The following is a 12,125-nucleotide window of genomic DNA, read 5'->3' as shown; positions in this document are numbered from 1 at the left end:
GCTGCCTCGCGCTATACTTTGTCCACATCCCTGGTAGAATTGCGCAATACGGGGCGGGTATAGATCCAACATCACCAATGATGACATCACGTTCATTTTTTTTTCATTTTTTCATCAGATTTCCGCTATAGCGTTTTTTTGCTGAATTTCTATGGCGAGGCCACACCCCTATGATGCCTGTGATTGGTTAATGTTATTCTATGCCTTCTTCTTTGAAGTCCATTGGACCATTATTCTGGCGGGCTAATTTGAACTGATATTTAAGGTGGGGGTGATCCAAACTCTCCAAACAGGCAGACTAATTATTTGACACTTGAATATAATGTTAGAATGATGGATTTCCACTATAATGGTAATTTCAAGAGTTTAAAAAAAATTAATTTTAACAGCCACCGATATTTCCGACTGTTCGGCATCCTAAAAATGACACAGAAATGGAAATGATGCCACCCCTTGATGTTTCCGCGGGGATTTTGAAGCACCCCGATTAAGATTTATGCCTGGGATTGTGCAACAACGTTGGGAAAGTCCCCTTTTTTTTTAAAAAAAGGGAAAGGGCGGGCAGGCAGTCAGGCACGCTGCGGAGAGAGTGGAAAAGCTTGATAATTGCACGCCAAAGAGGGATGGTGTTCCGGAAAGGCTGCAAACACAGAAGTGGGGTGGTTTGAGGGGGGCGGTCTCCTTGTGGAACGCTTCTATTTGTCCACATCCACGGTGAGAACCGCGCAAGAGAAGCGTTTGAACGCATGGCAAATTCGTCTGAGGTGCAACGCGAAAGATGCGAGACAATGGCGGGATTGAAATAAGAGTATGTGAACAGCCTTCTGAGAAGCGAATAATGGGCGGGAAAAAGCGGAAAATTTGAGACGTGTGGATTCGGCCTAGGTACCAGAAAAATGCAGAGCATGAACATGTACAGAGTGCCCATTCCTTGCCAATGTTCTCTCCAGGCTGCACAAAGGGCAAAAGGAAATTTTAAAAAGGCCTCTGATCTGTATCCCTCCCTCCTGCCAATCTTGTTTATGGAGATGGGGATTCTCATTGCTTCACAGAGACAGATTCAGTTTTAGGAATTGTTCTTTTCTGCAATAGATACCACCTCTCCATTTAAAAATTGAATGGAAATTGAAAAAGGGGCTTAGGAGTGGCTGAAGTGGCCCACTCCTACATATATTATCATGAAAAAAACTGTTCTCCCACTCCCCCCGAAAACACCAAAAAACAAACAAAGCTGTTTCAACAAAGAAACATAGGGCCTACTTTTTCCCAGTGTTCCATTTCCAAAATACAATGTAATGATAACTTATCTGAAAAGTAAAATAAAATGGATATTCACTTTTTCCCTATTAAAAGGAACAGAAACTGGTCCTTAACAGAGTATCATTGACTGCAGAGAAAACGTGATGATGGGTGGTTGGAGCATGCTAGCTGGTGTGTAAAAGTTTTAGAAAAGAAGTAGTTTTAGAAAAGTTTTAGTTTTAGAAAAGAAGTAAGAGTTCTTTATTATAGGAACTCCATACTTTGATAGGAAAGTGGATAGATTCCTATCTACCGATCTATTCCTGAGGAGGAAGTCCTGAGATTAGCAATCTACACATCAAAGGATAATTCAGGGCAGTAAAAGAGTAAACAGTAAACAGATGCTTTGACGTGTCTATCTTTCTGGTTTGTCCCCCTCTGAAACCTGAGGAAAGGGACAGCATTAGAAGTGGAGTCTTCTAACATTTCCCAAATGTAAACTGTAGCCAAGCAATTATATTGCAATTATGTCCAACTCAGGCCTTGCAATCTGACTGTTGCTACATTGAAAATGGGTGCAGTCAGCCAGGGTTAAGGTCTAAGCTAATTAGTGTGGATCATAGCCATAGGTAATTTAAGGCAGTGTATAATGTTTTTTTTATATAAAATTTATTTTTAAAAATATAAGCAGAACAGAAAAAAATAAAAACAATCGAACAATTATAATTACATCAAAAGAAAAAGAAAAGAAAGAGTAAACATATAATAAACAATATAAATAACTCAAGTTTTTTTATATCCAGCACATATCAATCCTTGAATATGTTTGGTGTCTGTCAGAAAAGAAAGTATAGTCTCCAACATTCAGATTTTTGATCTTCCAAGCAGCTTCCAATTGTAACATTTCCATAAAATTAAACACATTTTTGGGAAGTTTGTCTTCTTTGGTTTTTTAAACCTATGTTTTTTTAGACCCATTACCCCATTCATGTTTCCGAAGATCATTATCTTCTTGAAAATCGAAAATGGATTGGAAAACACTTTCATAAAAATTTTCTCTTGCATTGTTTGGCGCATATATCGTTGCTAGTGTGTAAATCTTGCCTTCCAGGAGTCTGATTTTCACACTCATGTATCTTTCATCAGAGTCTCTTAATTCTTCTGTAACATTTATTTGAAATCGTTTATATAAACCGCAATTCTTTTTTTAGATTATAAATTCTTAATAAAAACACAAATACATACAAGCAAAAAACAGGAACAAAGCCCCAAAGAATCATGGAAATTGTGATGCGATACAACAAGAAGGGTGGACAGTCCTGTGCTTCATCCGCCATTGTAACTGAGTCCCTCATGTGAGTTTGTCCCTGCTTGCCTCCCCCTTCCTGGCCAAATCGGGGGGGGGGGGAGGATTGAGCCCCTCAGCGCCCCCCCCCGGTAGTTTACACATAGGGTGGGGATCATACAACTCTCACTCCAACAGGAGGCCGGTCAGAAGGCTCATGGCCAGCCTCAGCCCAGCCCAGCCTCAACCATATGCCTGGCGGAACACCTCCGTCTTGTAAGCCCATCAAAAGGACAATAGATCTTGCTGGGCCCAGGTTTCGGCAGACAGAGCATTTCGCCAGGCTGGTGCCAGGACTGAAAGGACCCCGGCTCTGCTTGAGGCCAAGCAGTTTTTTGTCAGCTGATCAGAGCATCTGCCAGACATGTATGGGGAGAGGCGGTCCTGTGGATATGCTGGTCCCAGTCCGCTAAGGACTACAGGGCTGGCACACTCTCGTAGGTGCTAACAAAAAAGGTAGCCCGGTGGGCCTGATTGCATCAGATCTTGGAAGCTCAGCAGGGTCGGCCTTGGTTAGTAATCGGATGAGAGACCTCCAAAAAAATTACTCCAACAAAGGATTACTATGCAGAGGCAGGCAATGGCAAACCACCTTTCTTGGTCTCTTGCCATGAAAACCCCACCAGGGGTCACCATCAGTCAGCTATGACTGGAGGGCACCCCCCCCCCACCAACACAAAAGGCGCTGCGCAGATCGTGGTTGGGCTTTGGCTCTGGGAGCGGCTCCGCTGCGAGCCGCCTCCGTCCCAGGAACTGGAATGATCCACGGCAGCCTTCGCTGTGCAGCCTTCCCGCAGCCGAATGGCCGCCCCCTCCCCGGCCGGCTTTGGCTTTTCAAATGCCAAGGAAAAAAAACCTCTTTCCAGGGAGGCAAAAAGAATGTGTCAGAAGTGGGATTCGAACCCACGCCTCCATACAGAGACCAGAACACCCAGCCCCGCACAGGGAAGGCTTACGTTTCCGCCTTGAGTCTGGCGCCTTAGACCACTCGGCCATCCTGACACTATAGCTAAAGCACACGCCGAGAGCTTCTCGAGCTCATCGGAGAGGCGGGCGCGGCCCGGGAGAAGCTCCTCGCCACTTTCCCGGTTCTCCCGGGGCGAAGGGGGCCGGAGGGGAGGCAGCTGCGCAGCGCCAGGAGGCCCGGGGGCGCCTCTCTCTCTCGGGGCTCGCCTCGCAGCGCCCCCTTCGCAATTGGACTACATTTCCCAGGGTGCCCTTCCCAACAGGCGCCTGCGCCTAGGGGACCATTCCCCCTGCGCGGCGGCCATTTTGTTTTTCACCGCTGAGCAAGGGCGCCGCGGCGGAGAGATGCTCTTCCCCATCGCGAAGGGGGCGCTGGGCCTCGCCGGTGAGCCGGGGCTTCTCCGCGTGAACGGCCGCGTGGCGGGCCTTTCCCGCCGAGCCCACCAGAAGCGGCGCGGGCGGGAAGGAGCTTTCGCCCCTTTCCGCCTTCTCCTCACGGTTGGCGGAGGGAGGGAACTGCCGCCTCGCCACCTTCCCGGCCGGGGAAACGGTCTCCCAGGCGACCGGGGGCGGGGGGCAGGTGGGGGCAGAGCCAGAGCCACTCGCTGACCGAGGCCGCCTGGCTGGGGGCGAGAGGCCGGCCGGGGCTTCTTCCAGCGGCTCCTTGTCTCGCTCCTCTGCGCCTGCGGGCAGCTCCAGGGCTCCCTGCACGCCGCCGGTGTGTGTGTGTGGGGGGGGGGGTCATTGGCGGTGGAGAGGGGGCTCCTTGGAAGCTGGGAGGGGGCAGCGTGGAGCGCCCCGACCCCCTGTGCGCATGAGCAGCTCGCTTTCTGGTAGGGAGAAGGTGAATTCTTAAATAGGGAACATCGGCGGTACGTGCAGCACAAACAATAAAAGAATGCTAAGAAAACCCACTAGCAGATGCACTTGCAAACCAGATTAAGTGGCAGTGAGAACGCATTTAGCGCAGTTTAAGCCCTGCAGGGCATTGTTGCTGTTCAGTGTATCGTGAATAGTGTGGCTGGTCGTTGTGCTGCCTGCTGGACTTAGTTGAGTTTATTTTTTAGCCCGCCCTCCCCGCAATCTGGTTTAGGGCGGGTTACAACAATCATAAATACTTACCGCCCCAGGGTGGTTGTGAGGATAAAATGTGGGAAGGAGGTGCTGTGTGCCTATCCTGGGCTCCCTGGAAGAAGGGTAGATAGAAATGTAATGTGCTTCCCATTGAATAGCATATCATGAGTTATCAGATCCAGCTATGAAAACAATACATTTATGCTTCCCTGACGCCTTCCATCTCAGAATCGCAAAACAAAGTAAAAATGACTGGTGTTTTGCTTCTTACTGCTTAATTGCTTGTATAAAACACTAGTTGTCCAAATTAAATTCAGTCTGATTCTATTTGTTTTAAACAGATGTGATCTTGATGATTTTTTAAACAGTGTCAGATTGCTAGTTTGTATGAATGGAAGAAATTAGCCAAGCATCAGGTAGATATAGATACACAAGACTCAGACGATAAGATGGCATTAAAAAGACTTCTGTTGTTGTATAGTCTTGGCCAGAACAGAGATTAGTGAGGTGACTAAACTTTTTTTTTTTTTAAATATGTATGATCTAGGGACTGTTTTCATATGACAGCCCGTTCTGAAAAGCAGCTTAAGGTTTTTAAGGAAATGGCCAAAGTTATCTTTTTTAAATTTAAACTGTAGCAGGTTCATTAAGTTATTCCAGATAAATATTTTCTCTTTTTGGACAAATGAAATGCTTGTAACAAACAAGACTCAGAATGTGTAATGTAATATTTTTATGTATTAGATAACAAATCCTGCGTATGTTCTAGATATCTACAACATATTTTCACAGATGGGTTTATTACTTAAATGTGAATAGCTTTGTCCAGAGTTAATGTTATAATGTGTATGATGATATACTATTGACAGATTTGTTGTTTTCAATCTTGTAATTTAACCTGATAGGCAGATCCACTGTTAATTTTATTATTAATTCATTTATAGTCTGCCTTTCTCACTGAGACTCAAAGTAGATTACACAATGTAAATTACACAATGCAAACAACATCTGGGACATTCAGTAAACAATACAACAGGGTACACATAACAATTTTTTAAAAGAAGCATATATTTGAATTGTTCAAATTATACACATCTTCTGTTTCTGCAGCTATTTCAACTGTCGTTTTTCTTTCTTGCTCAGATGACCAAATCTAAGATACATGCCCAGTCTAAGGCAGCATAGAGTGCACTGCAAATTGCTATGCTCTATTTCTCTCATTTGGTATATTCACAGTTTTGCTTACAGAGAACAAATATGTGTATATTTTTAAATTCCATAAATATGACAGGTACAAGAATATATGCTAAGTTATAAACGATGTATCTTAATAGCTTAAACAGTACAATAAGTTTGTTTGATAAGAAAATAAGTATCACATAGATTTGCATCCCCCCCCCCCCCAGCCATGGTCTCAAAATATTTGGAAATTTTACATCTGTCTGTGTGACATAAATCATCGATTAAAAATTGATTTTGTAGTTTGTTGGGTGGAGGACAGCTTTACTGATGGGTTTGATCCTCACTGTCTAATTAGCAAGGACTTTCGTTGTAATTTTATTTATTTATTTATATTCTGCCTTTCTCACTGAGACTCATGGCGGATTACATAGTGTGAGATTAGTACAGTCAATATCAAAGACATTTCAGTAAACAATACCACAGGGTAAATAAATGCTAGTTTTAGTAGTAGTAATAGGTTTAATTGTATATGGCCAAAGGTCGTCACAATACAAAGTTAAGTACAGTAAAAATAGAAATCTATCTTACAAGCATAAAATACAAATAAATGCTAGCTTTCCTTGTCATATGCCTTATATCACAAAACCAGTTAAGAACAATGTAATTATGTGTAACTGTTGACTTTCAATTGGAATGTTAATCTTGAATCAGTTCACACATTACAGCTGGAATTAAGATACTTTAAAAGCTGTGACCCAGATTAGTTTATCATGTAAAAAACATAATCCATAGATGTATAACTTCCAGAAACTCAGAATGAAGTTTTGCCATCTTACCTGATATCTGTATATGCATTGTCAAATCTTGGACTTCTGATTTTAATATTAATTAGCAGTTTAGAGTGCTTCTGAGTGTCCAAAGTGTTTCATGTACACTGTCTCATCATAATTCTTACAGCAACCCTGTAATAACTTTCCAGAGTGATTAAGGCTTTAACATCCCTTACACATGGGACAAATAAAAATGTGAATTTGATGATAAACTGTGAGGCTTTTGGAGACTATTTTACAGATAAGATCTTGTCACTCTGCTGGGACCTGTCCACCACAGTTGATGCAGTATGTGAACTGGAGGCCCCTTAGCAGTCTTCAGGGTGGATATTAGATCAGTTCAGGCTACTCTCCCAGGACGAGGTAGACAGGGTCCTGTGTGCTGTGAAACCTACCACATGCCCACTGGACCCGTGCCCATCATGGCAGGCAAAAACTGGCAGTGCTGGGATTCGAGTCTCATTAGCTGACATTAATCTTTCCCTGAGTTCTGGGGTTTTCCCAGACTCATTGAAGGAGACAGTGGTGTGGTCCTTATTAATGAAACCATCATTGTCCTGTTGATCCAGCCAATTACCGCCCAGTTTCAAATCTTCTATTCCTGGGTAAGGCAATTGTGAGGGTGGTAGCGGGACAATTACAGGTATACCTGGATGATGCCTCTATCTTGGACCCATTCCAGTCCGGCTTCAGGCCTGGCCATGGTATGGAGACAGCTCTGGTTGCTCTCACAGATGATCTGCAGCAGCACTTGGATCAGAGCGGATTGGCACTGCTGATACTTCAAGATTTTACAGCAGCATTTGACACGGTTGATTGCGATCGCTTGACCCACTGCCTCGCTGATGTGGGGATTTGTGGGACAGCCCTGCAATGGCTGAGCTCCTTCCTCCGCAGTCGGGGACAGAGGGTGGCACTTGGGGAACATATGTCTGCCTGCCATTCTTTGGTATGCGATGTCCCTCAGGGGGCAATTCTTTCCCCGATGCTATTTAACATCTATATGTGGCCCGTCACCTGGTTAACCTGCAGCTTTGGGTTTGGTTGTCACCAGTCTGCGGATGACACCCAGCTCTATCTGTTGATGGACGACCAGTCTGACTGTGCTTTGGATTCCTTGCCCAAGGGTCGTGAGGGTGTGATGGTATGGCTACGTCAGAGTCGCCTGAAATGGAATCCTCTGAAGACGGAGGTTCTGTGTCTGGGTCATGGAGCAATGGGGTTGGGGACCCGGCTCCCAACCCTTGGCAGGGTACAACTGAAGCCTTCGTTGACAGTGAAAAGCCTGGGTATGACTTTGGATGCCACAATTTCAATGGAGGCCCAGGTCATGACTGTTGCCACGCCTGCCTTTTTTCATCTCCGACAGGCCAGGCAACTGGCACCCTCTCTCTCATCCCGGGACCTGGCTACAGTAATCCATCCAACGGTCACCTCCAGGCTAGGTTACTTCAACTTACTCTACACTGGGCTACCCTTGGGCCTGACCTGGAAGCTACAGCTGGTCCAGAATGCAGTGGCACATGTTCTTACAGGAACGCCTACTTGAGTGCATATCCTGTGCTGTGCCAGCTGCACTGGCTGCCAGTGGAGTTCTGGATCTGGTTCAAGGTGTTAACTTTGGTGTTTAAAGCCCTCCACGGACTAGGACCAGCATACCTTTGGAACCGCCTCTCCCATTACGTTCCTTGCAGGGCACTGTGCTGTGTGGACAAACAACTCCTGGTGGTCCCCAGCCCAAGGGACATACGTCTGGCCTCCACCAGGGCCAGAGCTTTTTCTGCCCTGGCCCCAGCCTGGGGGAACGCTCTCCCACTGGAGATCCGGGCCCTGCGGGACATATTACAGTTCCACAGGGCCTGTAAAATGGAGATGTTCTGTTGGGCCTTTCCCCTCCTTATTCCACCTCTTCTATGACTGCCCTCGGCTATGCGTTCTGCCCACAGCTATGACCTGTGCAGGTTTTTGATCAGTATCTAAAGTCACCTATGCATAATGGCGCCTGGAGTATTTTAGTGTAAGTTTTAAGTGTGTTTTTAAAGTTGATTATTAACTTACTGTATTTTATTAATGATGTGAGCCTCCCTGAGCCCAGTCGTGAGGAGGGCGGGATACAAGTCTAAATAAATAAATGAGATTACTGTGATTCTCATATTGTACCAGGGAGGGACAGTGTAGGTTTCTCATGGACACATGGCAGAGCAAAAAACTGGGACTTCTCTATTTATAAATGTTTAGTCAATGTACTACACAATGTACTACACGGAAAGCTCCCTTTCTGTGAAATGGGAGCAGTCCATAATTGCCCCCTGAACATAATCATCAGGTAGAAATTGAAGCCTCCGTCAATGATTCTCGGCAGCATTTCCTAACAATGCCAATATGGCAACTTATTTAACTTCCTCTAGGATGCTGTTCCACATGGATGGCACCAAAACTGCATATGCTCAGACCTGGTAGGAGGCCGAGCAAATGACCTTAGATGGGGGAATAGCTAGGAGAAATCGCTGGGAGAATTCAAGTGATTAAACCATGATACAGGTGGTTTAAGTATTTTAAGTGTTTTTATGAAGTGAAAGCACCTCTTGAGGACCAAGTTAAGGCATTGGTAATGTGTGTTCAGTGACCCTTTGTCATGTTAAAAGAGATTAGAAATGTCTACCTGGACCTAACCAAGCTATTCCTGCATTCTTTGTGAGGATTCCATCAGCCTGTCGGTCCACCAAAACCTGTTTAGGGATGGCCTATTAATGGGCTGCTGTATACTTCCTTGATCTACTCCATAGGCTTGTTATGAGCATAAAGCTTTCCATGTAGTTTGCATAGTTAAAAGTGCCCATGGCTGTGATGGAAACCATGAAATCGTGAGCTGCTCCTGACAAGACAGCCTTAGTACGAATATTGAAGGCCTCCAGAACAACGAGCCTCAGGGTCCTCAACACTACCCCCGAGACGAGCTCAGCTAGTGGGACAAGCAGCAGAGTAGATGGTACATCAATAGAATCCCAGTCCTGTGTCTCAGTTCCACATTAGTAGGCACACTCTTCATCTTTGTTAATGCCAGGATTACCATGTTGTTCCTCGGCTCTCAGTCATCGAAGGGATCTGTGTATCTTGTCTGGTGTTAGAGAGACATTTGATCTTGACCGCTGGTGGTTGTGTTTTCAGCACGAATGTTTCCAGTTCTTGTTCCTTCTCAGCATGCCGGGAAAGAATCTCATGCCATGTGGCTAAACCCTGGGCCCATTAGAGTCAACTAAGTATCCCACAGTCATTCTGCAGCAGGCCTTGTGGTGGTGGTGGTTGTTTTTTATCCAGGGGCCAGCCTAAAAAAGTTAGGAGCCAAACTTACTTTTCAGCCATCACAGTTTTGTATTTTAATAACCACATTTCCTAATTATTGGTACCACAAAACCTATTCCTAACCTTTTAATAGTCTCTTATTTTTATTAAAGCTATGAAAAAGATGTTGTAGTATATTATCAAATAAAGGGTAACACAGATTTCTATCAACAAAAAACAAACCTTTAATCCTAACCTAATATCACTAGTTTTTCATCATTCCATTGCTTTAAAAACTCTTCCTTACTGAATATTGGAGCTGAAATAGAAAGCACTTGGTTTAGAAATGAATTCATCCCTGGTTGCTGTCTGGTGTAAACTTAAATTTACATATAAATAAGTAATGACAAGAACTTAATGCACATTTATTTTATCTCATATAATAAATCATTCCAATGCAAAATGATAAATAAGCTTTGTACTTCCACTGAGGATTGTTGACAGATGCTATAATAAAACCTTTGCTAAAAATACTAGCCGCTGTAATGAATTTTCTAGGTGCTGTGGTGACCTGGCACCTGGAATTTGTCAAGCTCTGTTTTACAGGATGTAAAGAGACTTAGATACCATGACCAGAAAGATCTTTTTCTCCTCCATCCTCACTTTTAAATATCTAGCTTGATAAAAAGTTCTGGAGAACTCAAATGTTGCACATTATCTAGTGTAATTTGGATTGTTTCTAACAAAATGTATCACGTGACTTGTTTTTAAACAAAAATATTGTCACCTGGAATTTCTGCTGATTTGACTATAAAGGGTTGGGAGTTTTATTCTTATTTTGCTATTGTCCTTGTCTTCTGATTTGATTTTATGTTTGAAAAGTGATTTATTTGTTTCATTGTACCTTACACTCATAAGTTGCCATGAGAGTGTCAGGCAGTTGTGAATGTTTTAAATAGGTAAAAAACAGCCCCCTCTCCCAGCTCATTAGAATTTCTTCTAAGGAGATAAGGACAGGAGTACAAACATGGTGTTTATTTGCATTCATTTCATGAGAGTCTGGAATGATTGTGGATAGGTGATACATTAGATCTTTGATAACTACAAAGTTTACCACAGATCTAGGAAGATCTCTCTGAATCATTTGAAGAGGGTTTTCATTGTTATCTACATTTTGTCTGCTTATAGCTATGCAAGTCCTACATCTTAAATAAGATTTTATATAAATTTAATGTCCAAGGCAAATGTAAAATAAACTTTTAACCTCTTGTTATGTTCTCTTTAGCCCGTGGCATTCAACGTACAGTGGCAAGACAAACTCACCATAAACATGTTCCTGACTTTCATGACAAATATGGCAACATTATTCTGCTCGGTGGAGCTGTATTTTGTGCCTCCATTTGGACTTATGTAAGTATTTCCACTCTATAGTTAACCCCTGCCCATTACAAATTGCAATTACTTCTGAGAAAATAACTTGGCAGGCCTGTTTTGTAGGCTGGCCTATGATATATTAGTACGTACATCTAAACTAATAAAACTTCTGCCATGCCTATCATGGAACAGTTTATTGTATAGTTCATCGCTCCAGATAGTCATTCTTCATGTTTGTCTTTAAAGAGCTATCTAATAATATCAAATGATTTTGTAGTTTTCACTGCTGGAAAATGTGGTTTATTGTGCTTGTTTGGTGATTCTTTCCTGTTGTGTAATTTATAGGTTGTAACACAAACTGGCATTGAGTGGAATTTGTCTCCTGTTGGCCGAGTAACCCCAAAAGAATGGAGAGAGAAATAGAGGTATCTCCATACCCATCTTAGAAATGTTGGGAGCTACCATGAACTGGTCTGAGCTTTCACTGGAATACACTTCTGCTGTGCATGTAATGGCACAGTACATTGTATTGCAACCTGAGGTGTAATAAATATATTTAAAATAATTTTTGTTCATTCAGATTTATATTTCCTTTTATAGTTTTATAATGAAGTGCAGCACATACTGTTAAACACTACATTCTCTCAGTAATTTCTATGAAAAGTAAAAAGCAAAAAAGTCAAGTGTGAAATGTTATCTGTGTAACACTGGGTTCTCTTTGGATTTCATGGAGTTCATTCATGGTATCTCTTCAATGAACTCCATGAATAGTATCTCTTAGTGATCTAAGTTACATTTTGATCTATGTACATACTAAACTTTGAAAATCAAGG

General features: G+C 43.2%; 1 protein-coding gene and 1 non-coding gene across 2 annotated transcripts; one reads left to right on the top strand and one right to left on the bottom strand.

Moving 5' to 3' along the window:
- Positions 1–3,466: 3,466 nt before the first annotated feature.
- On the bottom strand, positions 3,467–3,586 carry TRNAL-CAA (transfer RNA leucine (anticodon CAA)). The gene is made up of 2 exons: positions 3,549–3,586; positions 3,467–3,512 (listed from the first exon to the last, which is right to left on the bottom strand). It is a non-coding gene; the product is annotated as a tRNA-Leu (tRNA).
- A 240-nt stretch (positions 3,587–3,826) lies between these two features.
- LOC129341427 (cytochrome c oxidase subunit 7B, mitochondrial) lies at positions 3,827–11,857 on the top strand. The gene is made up of 3 exons (XM_054996619.1): positions 3,827–3,935; positions 11,204–11,328; positions 11,638–11,857. The coding sequence occupies exons 1-3, from the start codon at positions 3,896–3,898 to the stop codon at positions 11,713–11,715; spliced, it is 243 nt and encodes an 80-aa protein (XP_054852594.1). The 5' UTR covers positions 3,827–3,895; the 3' UTR covers positions 11,716–11,857.
- Positions 11,858–12,125: the final 268 nt, after the last annotated feature.

This window comes from Eublepharis macularius, chromosome 13 (genome assembly GCF_028583425.1).
Source record: "Eublepharis macularius isolate TG4126 chromosome 13, MPM_Emac_v1.0, whole genome shotgun sequence".
Lineage (NCBI taxonomy): Eukaryota > Metazoa > Chordata > Lepidosauria > Squamata > Eublepharidae > Eublepharis > Eublepharis macularius.
This window is presented reverse-complemented; position numbering and strand designations above follow the sequence as displayed.

Excerpts from the sequence above, each read along its gene's own strand:
- LOC129341427 (XM_054996619.1), top strand. The coding sequence starts at position 3,896 with ATGCTCTTCCCCATCGCGAAGGGGGCGCTGGGCCTCGCCG. Across the intron at positions 3,936-11,203 it reads GGGGGCGCTGGGCCTCGCCG|CCCGTGGCATTCAACGTACA; the intron begins GTGAGCCGGGGC and ends TGTTCTCTTTAG. Across the intron at positions 11,329-11,637 it reads GTGCCTCCATTTGGACTTAT|GTTGTAACACAAACTGGCAT; the intron begins GTAAGTATTTCC and ends TGTAATTTATAG.